The 14,937-nt window shown below is 35.0% G+C and overlaps 1 protein-coding gene across 1 annotated transcript in view; it reads left to right on the forward strand.

Moving 5' to 3' along the window:
* The window catches only part of ADGB (androglobin), a 120,259-nt gene that overhangs the window by 32,338 nt on the left and 72,984 nt on the right, over window positions 1-14,937 (forward strand). The window contains 6 exon segments of the mRNA XM_042796125.1: window positions 1,071-1,157; window positions 2,802-3,013; window positions 4,655-4,780; window positions 10,530-10,624; window positions 12,914-13,088; window positions 13,860-13,978. Of these exon segments, the coding sequence (XP_042652059.1) occupies window positions 1,071-1,157; window positions 2,802-3,013; window positions 4,655-4,780; window positions 10,530-10,624; window positions 12,914-13,088; window positions 13,860-13,978 (814 nt within the window).

A 14,937-nucleotide genomic window follows, 5' to 3' on the forward strand; every position in this document is an offset into this window, starting at 1 on the left:
AAATCTTGTTATGACAAATATGCCCTTTTCTGAAGGCTGACATTGTAAATCAGTAAAGCAAAATCCCCCGTAGGTATAGAAAGTTCAGTGTTTGCTTTCTAGATGTGTTTGTAAATTTATGCACAACTTTGCAAAGAAACTGGACAACTCTCCCTGTTTGCTTTATCTGTTTGCCATCGTTCCACTTTTGATGCTTTTGCTACAGTTCTGCCATTATGAGCTGTATGGTACTGATCTGGAAAGCAGAAAGTGGCCGATGGTGCAGTGATTGACAGTTATGGCCACAGGTTCCTAAGAGATGAGCAATGACCGCCAAGTGTTTAAATGTCTAAGCTTCAGAAAATTCAAAACATTGATCTGTGTAGTCAGGCTTCCCTGTTCTCGTCATATCCAGTTATGTTTGTTGGAAGAGTGATCTAAAATACTTCTACACAGGCTAGGGAGTTGCCTGGAGCTACCCATTAGGAAACTCTGTTTTCAGGAACACATTTGAAATAACTGCGTTTCTCCAGAGCACAAGGGTTAGTCATGGCCAAGTGCTGGCATCTTTAGCCTTGATTCTCTCAGGATCTACAGATGGAAATCTCTCCAGAGAATAGGAGCCCATACCAATCTGAAAGAGTGCAGTGTGGTACACTGGAAATACAACCAACTTGTGCATAGTAACCTGGGAGTTAGAGCAGCTGCTCAGGAAATGGAAGCTCTAGATTCATATCCTCCTTCTAGCACGAGGGATTTCAAGCCCACATCTCCAACCCTGCAAAAAGAGGCTTTACTGTGTGCGAGTATACATCGTATGCTTGCTAACAATTTTGAAACTATGCCATTGTACCAGGGGGAATGCTAAAATAATGGGCCAGATGCAAAGGCATAAAAGCAAGTTTGACTTTGTAGGCTAGGAGTCAGCAGTGGTTTGGAAAACTCCTAAAATTGCAAGTAATGACTTGTTTGTCAGCAAGCTATTCTGTGTATGCTCTTGCTCCTACGCAAAATTGTGTAATGTAGATTACAGAGTTTACTGCAAGTTGGTTATATTATAATTCTGTATAATGTCTGCCTTTGTCTTATAGTATACATGAAACTGGAAAAAGGGAGCTGGAGGAATTTACAGTTCTACATGCACTGACTGGATGGATACCAGAAGTTATTCCTCTCCGGTAAGTTCTTCTATTAAACAATTTACATTATTAGGTGTTAAATATTTAATTCAATAAGGCATTATGAAAAATAAAGCTGAGCCCTAGAAGTTCTTCAGCATCAGTTTTGGGAAGCGTACAGTTTTTAATTCTGGCACTTGAGAAACAGTGCCTTCAAGGAATGCAATTTTATTGTGTTTTTCTTTGTAGGTCATACAGTTGCTCATAATGCTATTTATCATGTTAAGCTGATGCCTATTCTTCATAAAATTAATTTATTTTTATCTTATATTAAACACTGTTGTGAAAACAAGGTTAGAGAAATCTATGTTTCATCTAGTATACAGATACAAAATGTCTGCCAGTAATAATGATAACTTCATATCTGAATGTACTATAGAAAATATACATCACTAGTTTGGAAGTAATTCACTTCAGCTAATATGGTGTTTTCACGTTTTAAATTAGAACAGTTGATATACTTTTTTTTCCAACCAAAAATAGTATTTCCAACCTACAATAACATTTTTCTTGTTTCCTTTGTGGTTTAAGTCTGTTTTGTGGTTTAAGTCTGTTTTGTGGTTTTAAAGAACAGACATTCTAATTTTCCATCTTGGCATTTTTTTTACTGAATGAATGACTGGGATCCAGGCACCAAATGTTTAGACATTTTTTTTAAAATACACTTTTTTGCCTTTTGATGTATACATTCTAATGAGTACATAGATAACAAATAGTTCTGATTTATATATAATTTATTTAGATATCATTGTTTATTTATAACAGTATTTCAGTATTAAATAAGTTCTGTCAAAGGCTATTTTAGCCTTTATTTCAGCAATTTTTATGACCCAAGTTATGCTTGCGATTTTGGGTTTTGATATATTTGTGTCTTACAGTACTGTGTATGTTGCCCATGGACTGCAACAGCAAAAACCAGTATTCACAACTCTGGCATTTACTGCAAATATATTATATTCCAGAATAAGAAAATGTGTATACCTCAGGGTCTTTGCAATATTAGTGTAAGATGGCTTTAGCTCATAGTACAATCGATTTAAAAAAAAAAAAAAAAAAAAAAAAAGTTGCATGCGGTATCTGGTTAGCTTGTATTCATGGCTCTGAGTGATTCATTGAATTTTATATTATTTCTGGAATCACTGAGTTTCTGTGGAGAACCAGTATGGCTGCAACTGTCATGTCATATCAAAAAGCTGTTGTAGCTTGTAGATGGTGGAAACAGTGGAAGAGGCATGGAACTGCCTGTACTGAAACAGTTAGGAAAACCTAGTTTGGAAGTACCTTTGAGAAGGTTTTTAATGTACAGAGCTAGAATCAAGTTATTATATGGTGTAGCTGCAAAGTAGTCTGCAAATTTCCCTGCTGCAACTTTTATCTACTAAAAAGCTTTAGAAAGGATGTTTTATTTACATGCTTCTCTAACCGTCATCTCTTTTTTATGTGTCTGTCCATAATCTCTCTCTTAGCAAATTGGCTAATACACTAAATCAGGCAAGTGGGTTTTATTTACTAAAATAACCCAGTAACTTTTCTAAGAGTTGGACTGTCAGTTGTACTATAGTATTGTCTAAATAAAAATTACACTTTCTTTTCTTATTGCAAATATCATTATCATTGACATATATGTGTGCTTTTTTTTTAAAGGCATGGATACTTGGACAAAGTCTGGGACCTTTTGAAAAAGATTGTGCCAGAATTCAAGTTGCCAAATAACAAAACTCCAGAACTTGATATTCCTCAGTCAGATACAAAACCTATAGAGACCAAAGTCTCAGAGTTAAAAATTGAAGTTTCATCTGTGAATACGCAGCCAGATAAACCTGAGAAAGCAGATAAAGCTGACAGAATTGGCAAAGGTCTGTAATTTTAGGTAGTGTTATCTTTCTAGGCCAAGCATAAAGCTAGCATAACCTCTGGCTTCAAATTTCTATGTCATTATTATGCTACATGCAACTCTGTGGGTTTGTTGTTGTTTCACTGAACATGTTGCAATGGCGTATATTCCAAAAACTTTTGTTTTAACTGTAGATCTCATTAGAAGCAGTACTAGTCTCTTATTTTATGAAAACGTTTTCATTCTATGGCAGAGATTTGTTCAGCTCCGTGTCACAGCCATTTCTCTAAACACTGGTTCCTTGCAGAGGGATAATAATCAGAGAGGTTACAGTTTCCCCAAAGGCAGCACTTCTCTGTCCATCAATAAATTATACATTTCATAATGGATGTTACAAAGCATGATTACCTACAGAGGGTTCGTACAAATATGTTCTAATGTCTGCCTGCTTTTTTTTTTTTTATATAGCAGCTTTTCTGTTTATGCTACTAGGTATAGGTATTAATTTTCTTAGAGAGCTGCTGAGCCTATTTACATTTAAATGAAAAAACTTAGGTTTAGAAACTTTTTTGTTCCAGTATATTATTCTTCAATGTTTATTTTTGAGACTGAGTTTTCTTATTTGCTGATTTTAACTTGAAGGCATGGATGCAGTTTCACAACACTTCTAATGTCTTTGGAAGATACAAATCATATACTAAAATTTATATTTCTTCCTAGATTTTCAGAAAAATCTCTGCCTTCCCCACTTGGAATCTCAAATACTATTCCCTTAATGTCAAAAGCGTTATAAAAATATTGGATAAGACCTAGCTGAGGGGGAATTATCTTCTTTGGAATTCTTGATATCATTTTATGACCCACTCATTATCTTCTTTGGAATTCTTGATATCATTTTATGACCCACTCACCAGCATAGTAGGTATTTCAGTGTTTGGAATGTACATGCACAGGGATGCAGTCACTGGGAACAGCACTGTCATTCATCCAACAAGGTGCTGTAATTGATTCCCGGAAAACTTTGTAAATTTAATCCTGCCTAAGATTTAGAAATTGTATTGGTAACTGAAACATCTAAGAATGAGGGAAGCAATATGTTACAACACAGCTCTGTAATCTCCAACACTGAGGCTAAAAGCGCTGATCTATTAATGTTTGGGAATTTTTTAATTAAAAATGTAGTTTTTCTATACTTAAGTTCTACAGCTTGAGAGAAGGTGACTGTGGGAGACTTTCTTCTTCCATGTCCATTGGGAACCTGTACCTCATCTATGTTAGATTTTTTTTTTTTTTAATTACTGATACACAGGAGAAAGGACATGAAGAAAATATTTGACACATCACCATGAATTCGGGAATTCCAAACATCATAGTAGGGACATGAGAGCTGTACATGAACTGGAAGGTGGGACCAAAACTTTCCTGGACCCTTCTCAGTACATCTGCATTTTATATCTTAAGAATTATTTTTTATCTTTTATTTTTTTAAACAGAATGACATTAATTCTTTATTGTATCTCTACTCTTCTGACATGGAATAGTTTGTTCTTGATGTTGTTTTAAATCTATCTAATATATCATTAAAACATTTACACAGTATGAGACTTTATGACTGAAAGTTTGTATCTGAAAAAGAATATTTAATCTTTATTTTGCTTGATAGAAAAAGCAGAGCACAGAGAAATCATAAAGAAGAAAAGAAGAGAAGCAGAAAAGGATAAAAACAAGTTAGTTCAGTCTTCACAAATGTTCACAGAAGCCCAACGTTCTCATCATGCCTTAACTGAAAGTAAGTCCTATTGTTCTGAAACTAAAAATACAAACAGGAGATACATGTAAAGCAAAGGGCTTTGCTTTTATTTGTTTTTGAACTTAATTGGGGGAAGGTTAAATATACAATTTTTTAAAAAAACCTGCAGTTCTTAACATGCCGCATTTCAGACTGAAGTAATTCTAACCTATTTAAATCCTGTAACTTATATAAAGAATAGTATTACAGTAATTTGTGTTTGATGTCAAAAGGTAAAGTAAATCTGTGCAGAATATTTGGAAGTTGCTAACCAGTCTTGTAGGACCAAGATTTGTTTTAGTGGTAAACTGTGTTTCTGTATTAGTGGCTGTATTAAATAATAATAATTTTAAAAGTTTCCTCTCTAAAAACTTATTTGTTCAATATCTACTTTATTCAGTAAATTGTGATTGGAAAAAGCAGGAATGTTTCTTTAAAGGGCAGGGGGAGCAGAAATATTAATTAGAATTCACTCCATGATTGAATTGCTTAATAAATTTGTTTCCTTTATCCTGGAAATATATCTTTATGTATTTATTTTTTATATTGATACATTCATAATAGCATAAAAATGTAGAGTCTTGGTTTGTGTATTTAAATTTAATGATTTTTTTTTTTTTAAAATATAGTTTAAACAAACCACAAGTAAATACTAATTAGTCAGCTAATCAGTCAATAAGAAATGTCACACTTACTAGCATAAAATATAGAAAATCTTCATAAGTGTACATTAACATAATTTGCTATTGTCATTGCTTATATTTGCATAAATGTAGCATTTCAATATGGCTAGCAGAAGGAAACATATTTATTAACTGGAATATTATCTAGTTGAGAATCAATAGGAAAGAATAGGTAGAGCATCTCACTTTGGGGAAATAATGACAAAGTAAAAATGTGTAATAAGAATGAAACACATTATGTAAATCAGATTTCTGCTTCTTGATTTAGATCCTGATTAAAATTTGTAGTTTAAATAATTTTAATTTATATCAAACCAATCTTGCTGTTTGTCATCAGCAAATATATTAATTTGAATTCCTACCTCACATACTACTAAAGGAGTTAAATAGCAGTAAATTTTAAAATGTATTGCAAGAATGTAGTTTGATTTAGTGATAGTAGTTGTGGAATAGGAAATGAGGCATTTCACATGAATATAAGGAACATGACTACTACTCAAGCACATCGTGGGGAAAAGAAAGCAAACGCGAAGCAGAAGGATCAAAGTGATGAATTCTAGAAACTGTGAAATGAGTGAAAAAGCATTACAAATCATCAGGCAGTGTTTCCATATGAAGAACTACATGACATTTTGATCTTTGTTCTGCCATTTGAAACACAGTTTATGCTGTTTACTGAAAGACAGTGGCCTGTGAAGAGGTTTTTTAGAAATATTATTAGTTCAGGTCTTAAATATGGTGGTCAAAGAACTCTTTTATTCTAAGTCTGAACCAGAAAAGAGTTTTGAAAAAGCATAAGAGGTAGATACCTCACTAATAAACTTGATAAGAATTTGAATAGAAGTAAATGTGGAGATTGTAAAGTCAGAGGCTGTAGGATATGGAGCAAATTTAAGATTATTAGACTGCAAGGAAAATAAAAAAAGGAGAACTGCAATTTGAAATAAAACTGAATTAAAATGAATTTTTGTTGTGAAACTGTAACCACAAGAGAAAAAGCTTGCAGGCTTTATGAGATGCATGGTCTGCAGAGAGTGGCCTGGGACAGCAGAACCACTGTTGTGCATAAAGTAACATCTGAAACAAGGACTAGGTTCAAATTCAGACTCCAGAGGCAGTAGCTGTAAAGAGTTTCTGAATTTTTCTTGGGAAATTTGTAACAGTGACTTTTACTTAATACAACAGCTTTTTTTTTTTTTTTTTTTTTTTTTTAATGTAAGTAGCTTGAAAAGTGTTTAATTTCCAGCACCACAAAAATGCTTACTTCCCTACTGCAACTTTTCATTCTACCTATTGAGTGTGACGATTTTAAGGGAATTATTCTTCTTTCTGTGATAAATATGAATTATTTCTAAAGAGGTATTTAAATACTCTCGATATCATTTATATTTTTTTTCATTGTGTTGTATATTCATTACCTCATTTAGTTTCATACAGACTGACATAGCAGTTACTTACTTCTGAGTATTTGGAAACTTCTCTTACAGCCTCTTGATTTTGTGTGGGTTATAACATTGTGGCAGGATGCTGCTGCTTGGCAGCTAAGCCCCCACCCTGTCCCTCGCCCATTCCCTGCCAGTGGGATGGGGGAGGGAACCAGGATAGAGCTTCTTGCCCACCCCAGCACAGTGGCTGGGGCAGCAGAGTGAGAAACAGAAGGATTTAATGCCATGTGAGCTCTGCTCAGCAATAGCTGACACATTGGTGTGTTATCAGCACTGTTTTGGTCACGTATCTAAAACAGGGAACCTACAAGCTGCCCTGAGGAAAGTTAGCTCCATCCCATCCAGATCCAATACAAATGTATAAGCACAGTTCTGAATCACCTGTGCACCCAGACCAATGCCTGCTGCAGCCCCCCAAATACAATATGAGTTGCAGGATCCTTGAAGCATTGACCCTGTTTCTCTATTCATCCTGTTGCACGGATCCAGCAGAGTAATGAACCCTCCGCCTGATGAGTCAGGGCTCTCCCTGAGAGCAGCCAGCTCTTTGGTCCTGTGGCTTATCAGCCAGCCCGTCCTTGGGAAGCTTTTGTAGACAATTCATATGTTCCTACTGGCCCATTTTGACACAGAATCTGCACTTTTCCGCTCATCAGCCTTTTTGTCTAGTAACTATTTCTCCTTTTACACCTACAGAGTCCGTTTATTCCATAACGAGTTTTTAAGATTATATGGTATGAGCTACTTAGGCCTCTTGTTCCGATAAAGAGCCACCACTCCACTTTCCATTTATGTTTTAAGACTAACGATTTTCCTAATAATTTCTGAACTGCTGGAAAGGGAATAATATTACACTGGAGAGGGCACTAGCTAAGAATTTGAGAGTTCATTCTACAAACCAGCCATTCATTTTTTGCTAAGTGTCATTGTGCCTTCATACCAGTTTTGTAATTAGAGATAATAATATCTTCTATGTCACAGAAGTGTTGGGAGATTATTATTGCCTTTAAAAAATTCTGAAATCGTACAAGTAGATCTGTATTATTAACCATCAGAGTCAATGAGATACGTAACACATAACTATAAATTTCTTTTCATTTTCCTTTTACCCGTTCGAAAGAGTTTTCACTTCTAAGTAGGAACCAGAGCCTAATATTTTGTTCTGGTGTTTCAAAGGCATATTACCATTTTGCAATATTTATGTCAATTCTCAAAAAGACATAGGTTGTTACTCTGAAGACTGAAAATAATACCCTCCAACAGGCAAAGCTAATGCATGCCTAACACAACAGAGGTTAATATATGAGCTGCACACCTGATAAGAAGGATATTGAAAGCCAACTGAAGTGTTTTGGAAAGTTAAAGCTCAGCATCAGCTCTTGTTTGACAAATATTTGAGAGAAACATAAAGATATAGTGAGAAAATTCTTTGCAAGTCTTCAAAACCTATGATTTTTTAAAAATTAAAAATAGTTAAGAGCTATTAAAACCAACCATTTTAATTCCTGGCCTTTCTTTTTAAGTGGCTGATTATATATATTACATGGGTGAATTTAAATGATCCTGTCCCTTCTCCCAGGGATGGAAACATTTGTTCAGGTTGTGTAGTACTCACTTTCTGTAAATGAATTTGCAAAGCTGCAAATGTGAAACGTAAGCATCCACAAGGTTTCAGAAATTTTGAACAATGCACCGCAGAATTCTTAAATCCACACTGATGGATACAAATAATAGGCTTTGCTTAATCTAACCTTTTTGTAGTACCATATGTTATAAAATTTGTCATCTAATAATACAATTTTATCAAGGCTATTCGTTTTAACCGTTTTCCCCAGATGCTGAATTTACACTAAGCGACAGTACATTTGGTGGCAAATAATTTGCATACATCTTCCTCATTTTTTTTGTACACTGAAAAGGCATCAAAAAAAATATATATATTATTAAAAGGTACTGGCATAATATACAAAAGCTTTGTAATATTGTAATAGTATTATTATAGTGAACATGGTGTGTGTGGTTAATCATCTGCAAGTTCTAATTATTTGTTCATTGCTGTTTATTGTCTGCCCTGCAGACATTTTATTTCACAATCCATCTGGGCTGAGTATGACAGCTTTACATTTCACCTGCTATTTGATTAAATACTTTATCTGAGAAATACTTCTCACAAGCAATGAGATTGGTGTGCCTCGTAGCACGTACTGTTCTGTAATGTGTAGGACATAGCTACTACTGCTGTGTTTGTAACAGATTAGATATGTCAGTAGGGACTGACATCAAACCTAGATCACAGCCTTGCTTTTGAGTAAGTTGAAACCAACAACTAACACAAGACCTGTGGTTAACGTGGGACTCACAAGCATGCAGTAAGAAATACTAAGAATTCACTGGAAGTAACTCTGATTTACCAGCAGCTTACATTTAATTGAGTAATTGAATTTCTGGAAAAATATTTAAGATGCAGAGATATCTTACTGCTTTAAGAAAAAACATTGCATACCTTCTAAATAAATGGATTTTAAGTCTGATAAATTTTATTTTCCAGCCATTTGCCTATCTTTCCTTTTTCTTTCTTTTCTCTTTTCCTTTCCCCTTTTTCTTTGTATGCAGACAGCATTGTTTTGTTCCATTTCACAGAAAAATACCTATTCTTAGAGCAACTTCTAGCTAAATACTTACTAAACACAGGAAGTAATTGTCCTATATTTGAGGTGGAGCTGAAGGGAACAAAGACAATAATGAAAAACAAGTGTCACAACCTGTGTACTGAAATCCTGTCTTCATATGCTTTCTTAAATGACTTAAAAAAATAGAAATAGATATCCTTCATTTTGAACTGACTTTTAGGTCAAGCCACAGACCTATATTTCCAGTATTATATTTTTTAGACTTTTGATTTCCCTTCAGCACGAGTGAACTGGCTGTCAGCCAGACAGCCTTGGTTTCTCTTCATCATTCAGGAATTAACAGTGGCTTCTTCCTATGGGTCACACGCTCATGCTTTCTGAAACAGCCATCAGTACCTCCATTTTTCCATCTCCTTGACGAAAGTAAGAACAGTAACACTGGTTTACAAGCACTCTGTTTCTCAAACTACTTATCGCAGTCTTCATATCCATTGGCAGGAGTGGCCAGAGATCTGGCTTTTGATTCTTTTGCTGGCAAGATCAAATTTTGCTTTCACTAGTGAGAAGCCTTTAGATAGTACTGACCAATCGGTATGTTTTTACTTCATCTACCCAGATGATGTGTATTGCCTTCTTCATGCTAATATTTAGTGTTTTTAAAATTTGAAGAAAAACAAAAGAACAATGGTGAGAGCTACCTCTGACCTGTTGCATTTCTGAATTGTAGTTTCTGTTATTCATTTGTGTAAAATAAGTAAAATATGCAAAAGTTGTTGGTCTAAATAGATAAGGATTAAAACAAGGTGTTGTTTCCATCCATGGTTTCTCTTCCAAGTACTTTATGATGAGCTCTTGTTTTGAATGAAATCAGTCAGACAACAAAAAGAATAATACAAATGGGGCAGAGAAAGCAGAATAATTTAGGGTGAGGTACAACAACATTTATTCACTGTCTACCCTGTTCTAAAGCATGTTGATGTTTTCTCTGTAGAATCTTCTGTGCCAACCCAGCCGGAAATGGCAGTGTATGCTGTCTGTCTACCACTAGATTTGTTTGAAGAGGATGTGTTTTTATTAGGGCAGATGGTAAGATTCTATGCTCTTGGGACAGAAAGGCATTGCATTCAAGACTACAATTAATGACTTATCTAATATACATTTTCCGATATGATGTTCTATAAGAAATAGCATGTTTATATTCATTTCTATCATTAGTGCTATAACTGGAGAAAGCAGCTGGAGAGAGGGTAGCAATTCATGCAGAAGGGGTAAAAACAATGCTTAAATTTCTTCTTAGTCACTCACCCTCTACAGAAAGCTATTTATAATGCCAGAGCAGGCTTTCTTGTGTTGATTATTAATTACACTTAATTTTTTGTACATTTAAATCATATTTATCATAATTAGAACACTAAAATTTAAGCTGCTTTCTCAGGAAACTGATAGGCTTCATAGAATAAAGAAATTTCCAGAAATGGTTTGCAGGTGTTATGCTTATTTGCTCTTAATTCTTGCACTATTTTCTTTTTAAAAATTGTGCTGTGTGTTTTATGCTGTTTTGAAGACACCCTTGTTGTCTATGATTTTATTTTAATTTATTTTAATTTAAGGTCTCAGACAATACTGTCTCTTTGCTAATAATAAGTAATGCTAGTCATCAAAAAGGAAACTGGAAAGGGTGACATAGGGTTATATCTTTCCTGCCACCTCATGTCTTGAGTCTCAAACTTGGCTTCAGTCTGTTAGGGTATAGAGATTACTGAAAAAGAGGCATGCCAGACCAAATAGGATGAGGCAGATGAATCTATATGTCTGTCTAAACCAATATTTTAATAAAGACTGATAGAAAAATGGAAGTTGACAGAAATTAAATATAGAAGTGTAGTGGTTTTCTTGTAAGTTAAAAAAGCTAATTTTCAAGCCTTCTTTGAGGGCTGAGACGTACTACAGCGATGGAAATAATTTAAGTTTGGAAGAGTGGATTCACTGGGCTAAGAGTTGCTCCCTAAATTTTAAGGAAATTTTGTCATTGACTGCAGTTGTGCCAGAATTTCCCTCCAGAATTTTTACAGTATCCCTTTTAGCTTTGCTTTCTAGTGTGATGTCCTTGGATTGTTGTGGCTTGAATTTAACTGTCTTAAATTTGCTCAAATAAAATGAAAAAAATCAATATTTGAGTCATTCAAGTGTGTCTCCTACTCAGCAGCAGACAAATTCTCCTTTATGTCACCTAACTGGTCGTCTTCAAAATCCTTTCTAATCTTGGATGTTTTAACTTGCATTTTTAAGTTTCTTGAATATGTGTGTATCCAGCCACCACTCCTGCATTATATCTTTATAAATTCAAAGATCAGATGAGGCTAATATATTGCTTGTGTGCCTTACTGTGTTTAATTTGATTCTCTCCCTTCAAATAATTCTGACAACCACAGATATTCTCTGCAAAGTTTGTAATTATAGAACCTCAGGTACATTTGACAATGAGCAGGAGCAATCAGAGGCTTGCTGATGAGCATATTAAAGAAATAATTTATGGAGCATTTATTTAGTAAGTAAAAGAAGATATATTTTTAAAATAAAAAAGATGTACAAATACTGTAATAGAATTTTCAGTGGTGAAAAGTGGTAATTATTGGACCATTATTATTTTAATGGGAAGAGCACCACTCAATGTCCACATCTAAAATTGCTCTTAGGTCTGTTGCTAAGGGCTTTGGTATATGGGTCAACTGCAGTGCCTTTAATGTTTTCTAAATTAGTCAGCAGATAAAAAGCTTAATTTTAATGATGCATTGGTTCAAAGTGATATTAAATTATGGAGATTTCATAAGTTATCATAGAATCATAGGAAGTTTTGGGTTGGAAAGGACCTTAAAGATCATCTAGTTCCAACCCCCTGCCAGGGGCAGGAACACCTTCCACTAGATCCACCAGTTGCTTTTAGAATTCTGCTGCTTTATAAATTCAGTATGAAGTAAGGAATTTTTCCCTTGGAAAAAGTATTTTTAAATATGTTTCTTTGAAGCTAAATGTTATCCCTGTTGTTTTTTTACATCTCCATTCTGTTTCGCTTATATGTTTTCTGTAGCACCTAAAAGAATATGGTTATATAAATAAGTTGAAAGAAGTGATGAATCTGTTATGAAAGGTAAAATATATGCAAACACTTCTAAGTATTCAATTACACTTTTTCTGCTGAACATCAAATTCTAATTAGAATGTTTTGGGATAGCTTTGTCAGGTGAATTGTTTTTGTTTCATTTGTTATACAAGCCATTAGATGCTTTTGTGTGTATACTGTTCTTTTTTTGTGAGATAAGTATTATAGATAAAGGAGATATGACCCTGGTCAGATTATCTTTCTGTGTTTCATAGGCTGATTCTTCAGAGAAGCTGAGGCAATATGGGCTTTCCCACATATATAGCCATCCTGTCCTGATCACTAGAACTAGGTCCTGTCCTCTGATAGCACCGCCACAACCACCACCAGTTCCTCGTTGGAAGCTTTTTCGTCAGAAAAGGGAAACTGTTGTGACATCTGAACCCCAAGGTTTGTTTACTCAAACCTTCAAAATAAATCTGTAATTACAGTTTAAACATTTTCAGGGCCATACTTATCATCTGTTAGGTTAATTTCAATGGAACTTCGCTAGGGATTACCTCTCTCTCTTCCCCCCTCCTTCAGCCTCCCCCCCAGTTTTGTATATACTTCCCCTCAGCTATATTACTTCTTAAAGACTTTGAGAAGTGTCTTAATTTATCTCTTAAAAAGCACTTTACTGGAGAAAATTAAGAGGGAGTGTTATCAAAGCAATGCAGAAGCTCTCTGATGCAGAGCCATGAAAGCTTCTGAACACCTTTTAAACTTTTAAAGTATGTGACTAGTCTTGCTGCAACAACTCAGTTTCAGAGGTAAACTTGTAGCATTTGTCTACACTGCATGATGGCGTTAAATGCATGATGTGAGATAGCTTGAATATGAAAGTGTTACAGGCAGGCTCGCAAAATATACTGGGATAAGAAACAGAGGAAATTAGCAAAGGCAGAATGTACTGCCATATTTGTTCTGAGCTACCTTCAGTAACCTTACATATAGGTTAAGCACACTTTTAATACCTTGCAGGCTGAGGATCAGTGTGTTAAGCACTTATTTTTTTCATGATATGTTGCCTAAAGACACCCCTGGTTGTTCTCTTCCATTCAAGTGTATACTTGGAGAATTACTTAAGGGTAATGAAACACCTGTGGAAATTATTTGTCAAAATTATAGTATTAAATATTTCTTATTAATATATATATTTAACAAGTTGCTTTTCTCCAGAGCCTATGCTAGAGAAACCTGAAGAACATGTTGAGATTGCTAGCCTATTTTTGAATTACAAATTGAATTTTATCACAATACCCACAAACACGTAAGTATTCAATGTAGTTTCAACATTAGCATTGTAGTTAGTCCATTTTGCTGTGAAAGCACAATTGCTTATGTTTACTTGTGTCACATGGAAAAACTGCTCAGTTCATGTAGTTTAAAGCACATCAGGATCAGAGCACTCTATTGATTTACTGGGGTCACATAATGAATTGGCAATCAGTGAACTGTACATTTAGGATTAATGTCAGCAATACAACACATAAACCACTATACTAGACACTCACAAAATGTTAATAAACACCTACAAATTTCTGAACACCTTTCTGTAACCAGTCTCAAGAATTTGTAATCATGCACACAGAAGCATGCACATGCAATTATACATACCCTCCTGGTTTTGAGTGTTACAAGCACACCTTCCTCTTTGGGAGTGCAGGTTCTTCTACTTGCACACACCTCCTGTTGCAGATGCAACTTGGGGTGCTCTAAGTTTTATATGCTGCTCCCTACAATCTGCTATTCTACATGCTGGTGAGAAAGCCCAGCAGGAGGTGGACATGCACACAGCTGAGGGGTGGGTCCCTACTTGTCACACCCTGTGCAGACAGTCCCCTAGGTGGGTGCACACTTCTCAGGGCATCTGACACTGAAGGGCAGGGAGCTCTATCAGGCAAAACCACTTTGCCAGTTTCTCTATTCAGTGGGCTTAAAGATGTAGAATATTCAATGGATCACATCCACCAGAAATAGGAATATTCTTTGATGTCTTTCAAATTTTTCCTCAAATTACCGGTCTTTTTCAATTCTTGCACATAACACGAATTAATTGACTGGCCAGTCAGTACTTTCATGACCATTGCATATTTGGCATGGAAACAATTAATGTTAATGTTTATGAATAAACCAGCTTGTTCTCTGTTCATTATAGTTGTTAGAAGCCTGAGAGTGCAGGTGAAGAAGCTCATGCTCAAAACAACTTTGTATAAACACCGTGTTAAAGACTGTTTGGAAGTCCTATAAACTCTTG

The sequence above is a fragment of the Tyto alba genome, unplaced genomic scaffold, assembly GCF_018691265.1.
Source record: "Tyto alba isolate M040663 unplaced genomic scaffold, T.alba_DEE_v4.0 Super-Scaffold_22, whole genome shotgun sequence".
NCBI lineage: Eukaryota > Metazoa > Chordata > Aves > Strigiformes > Tytonidae > Tyto > Tyto alba.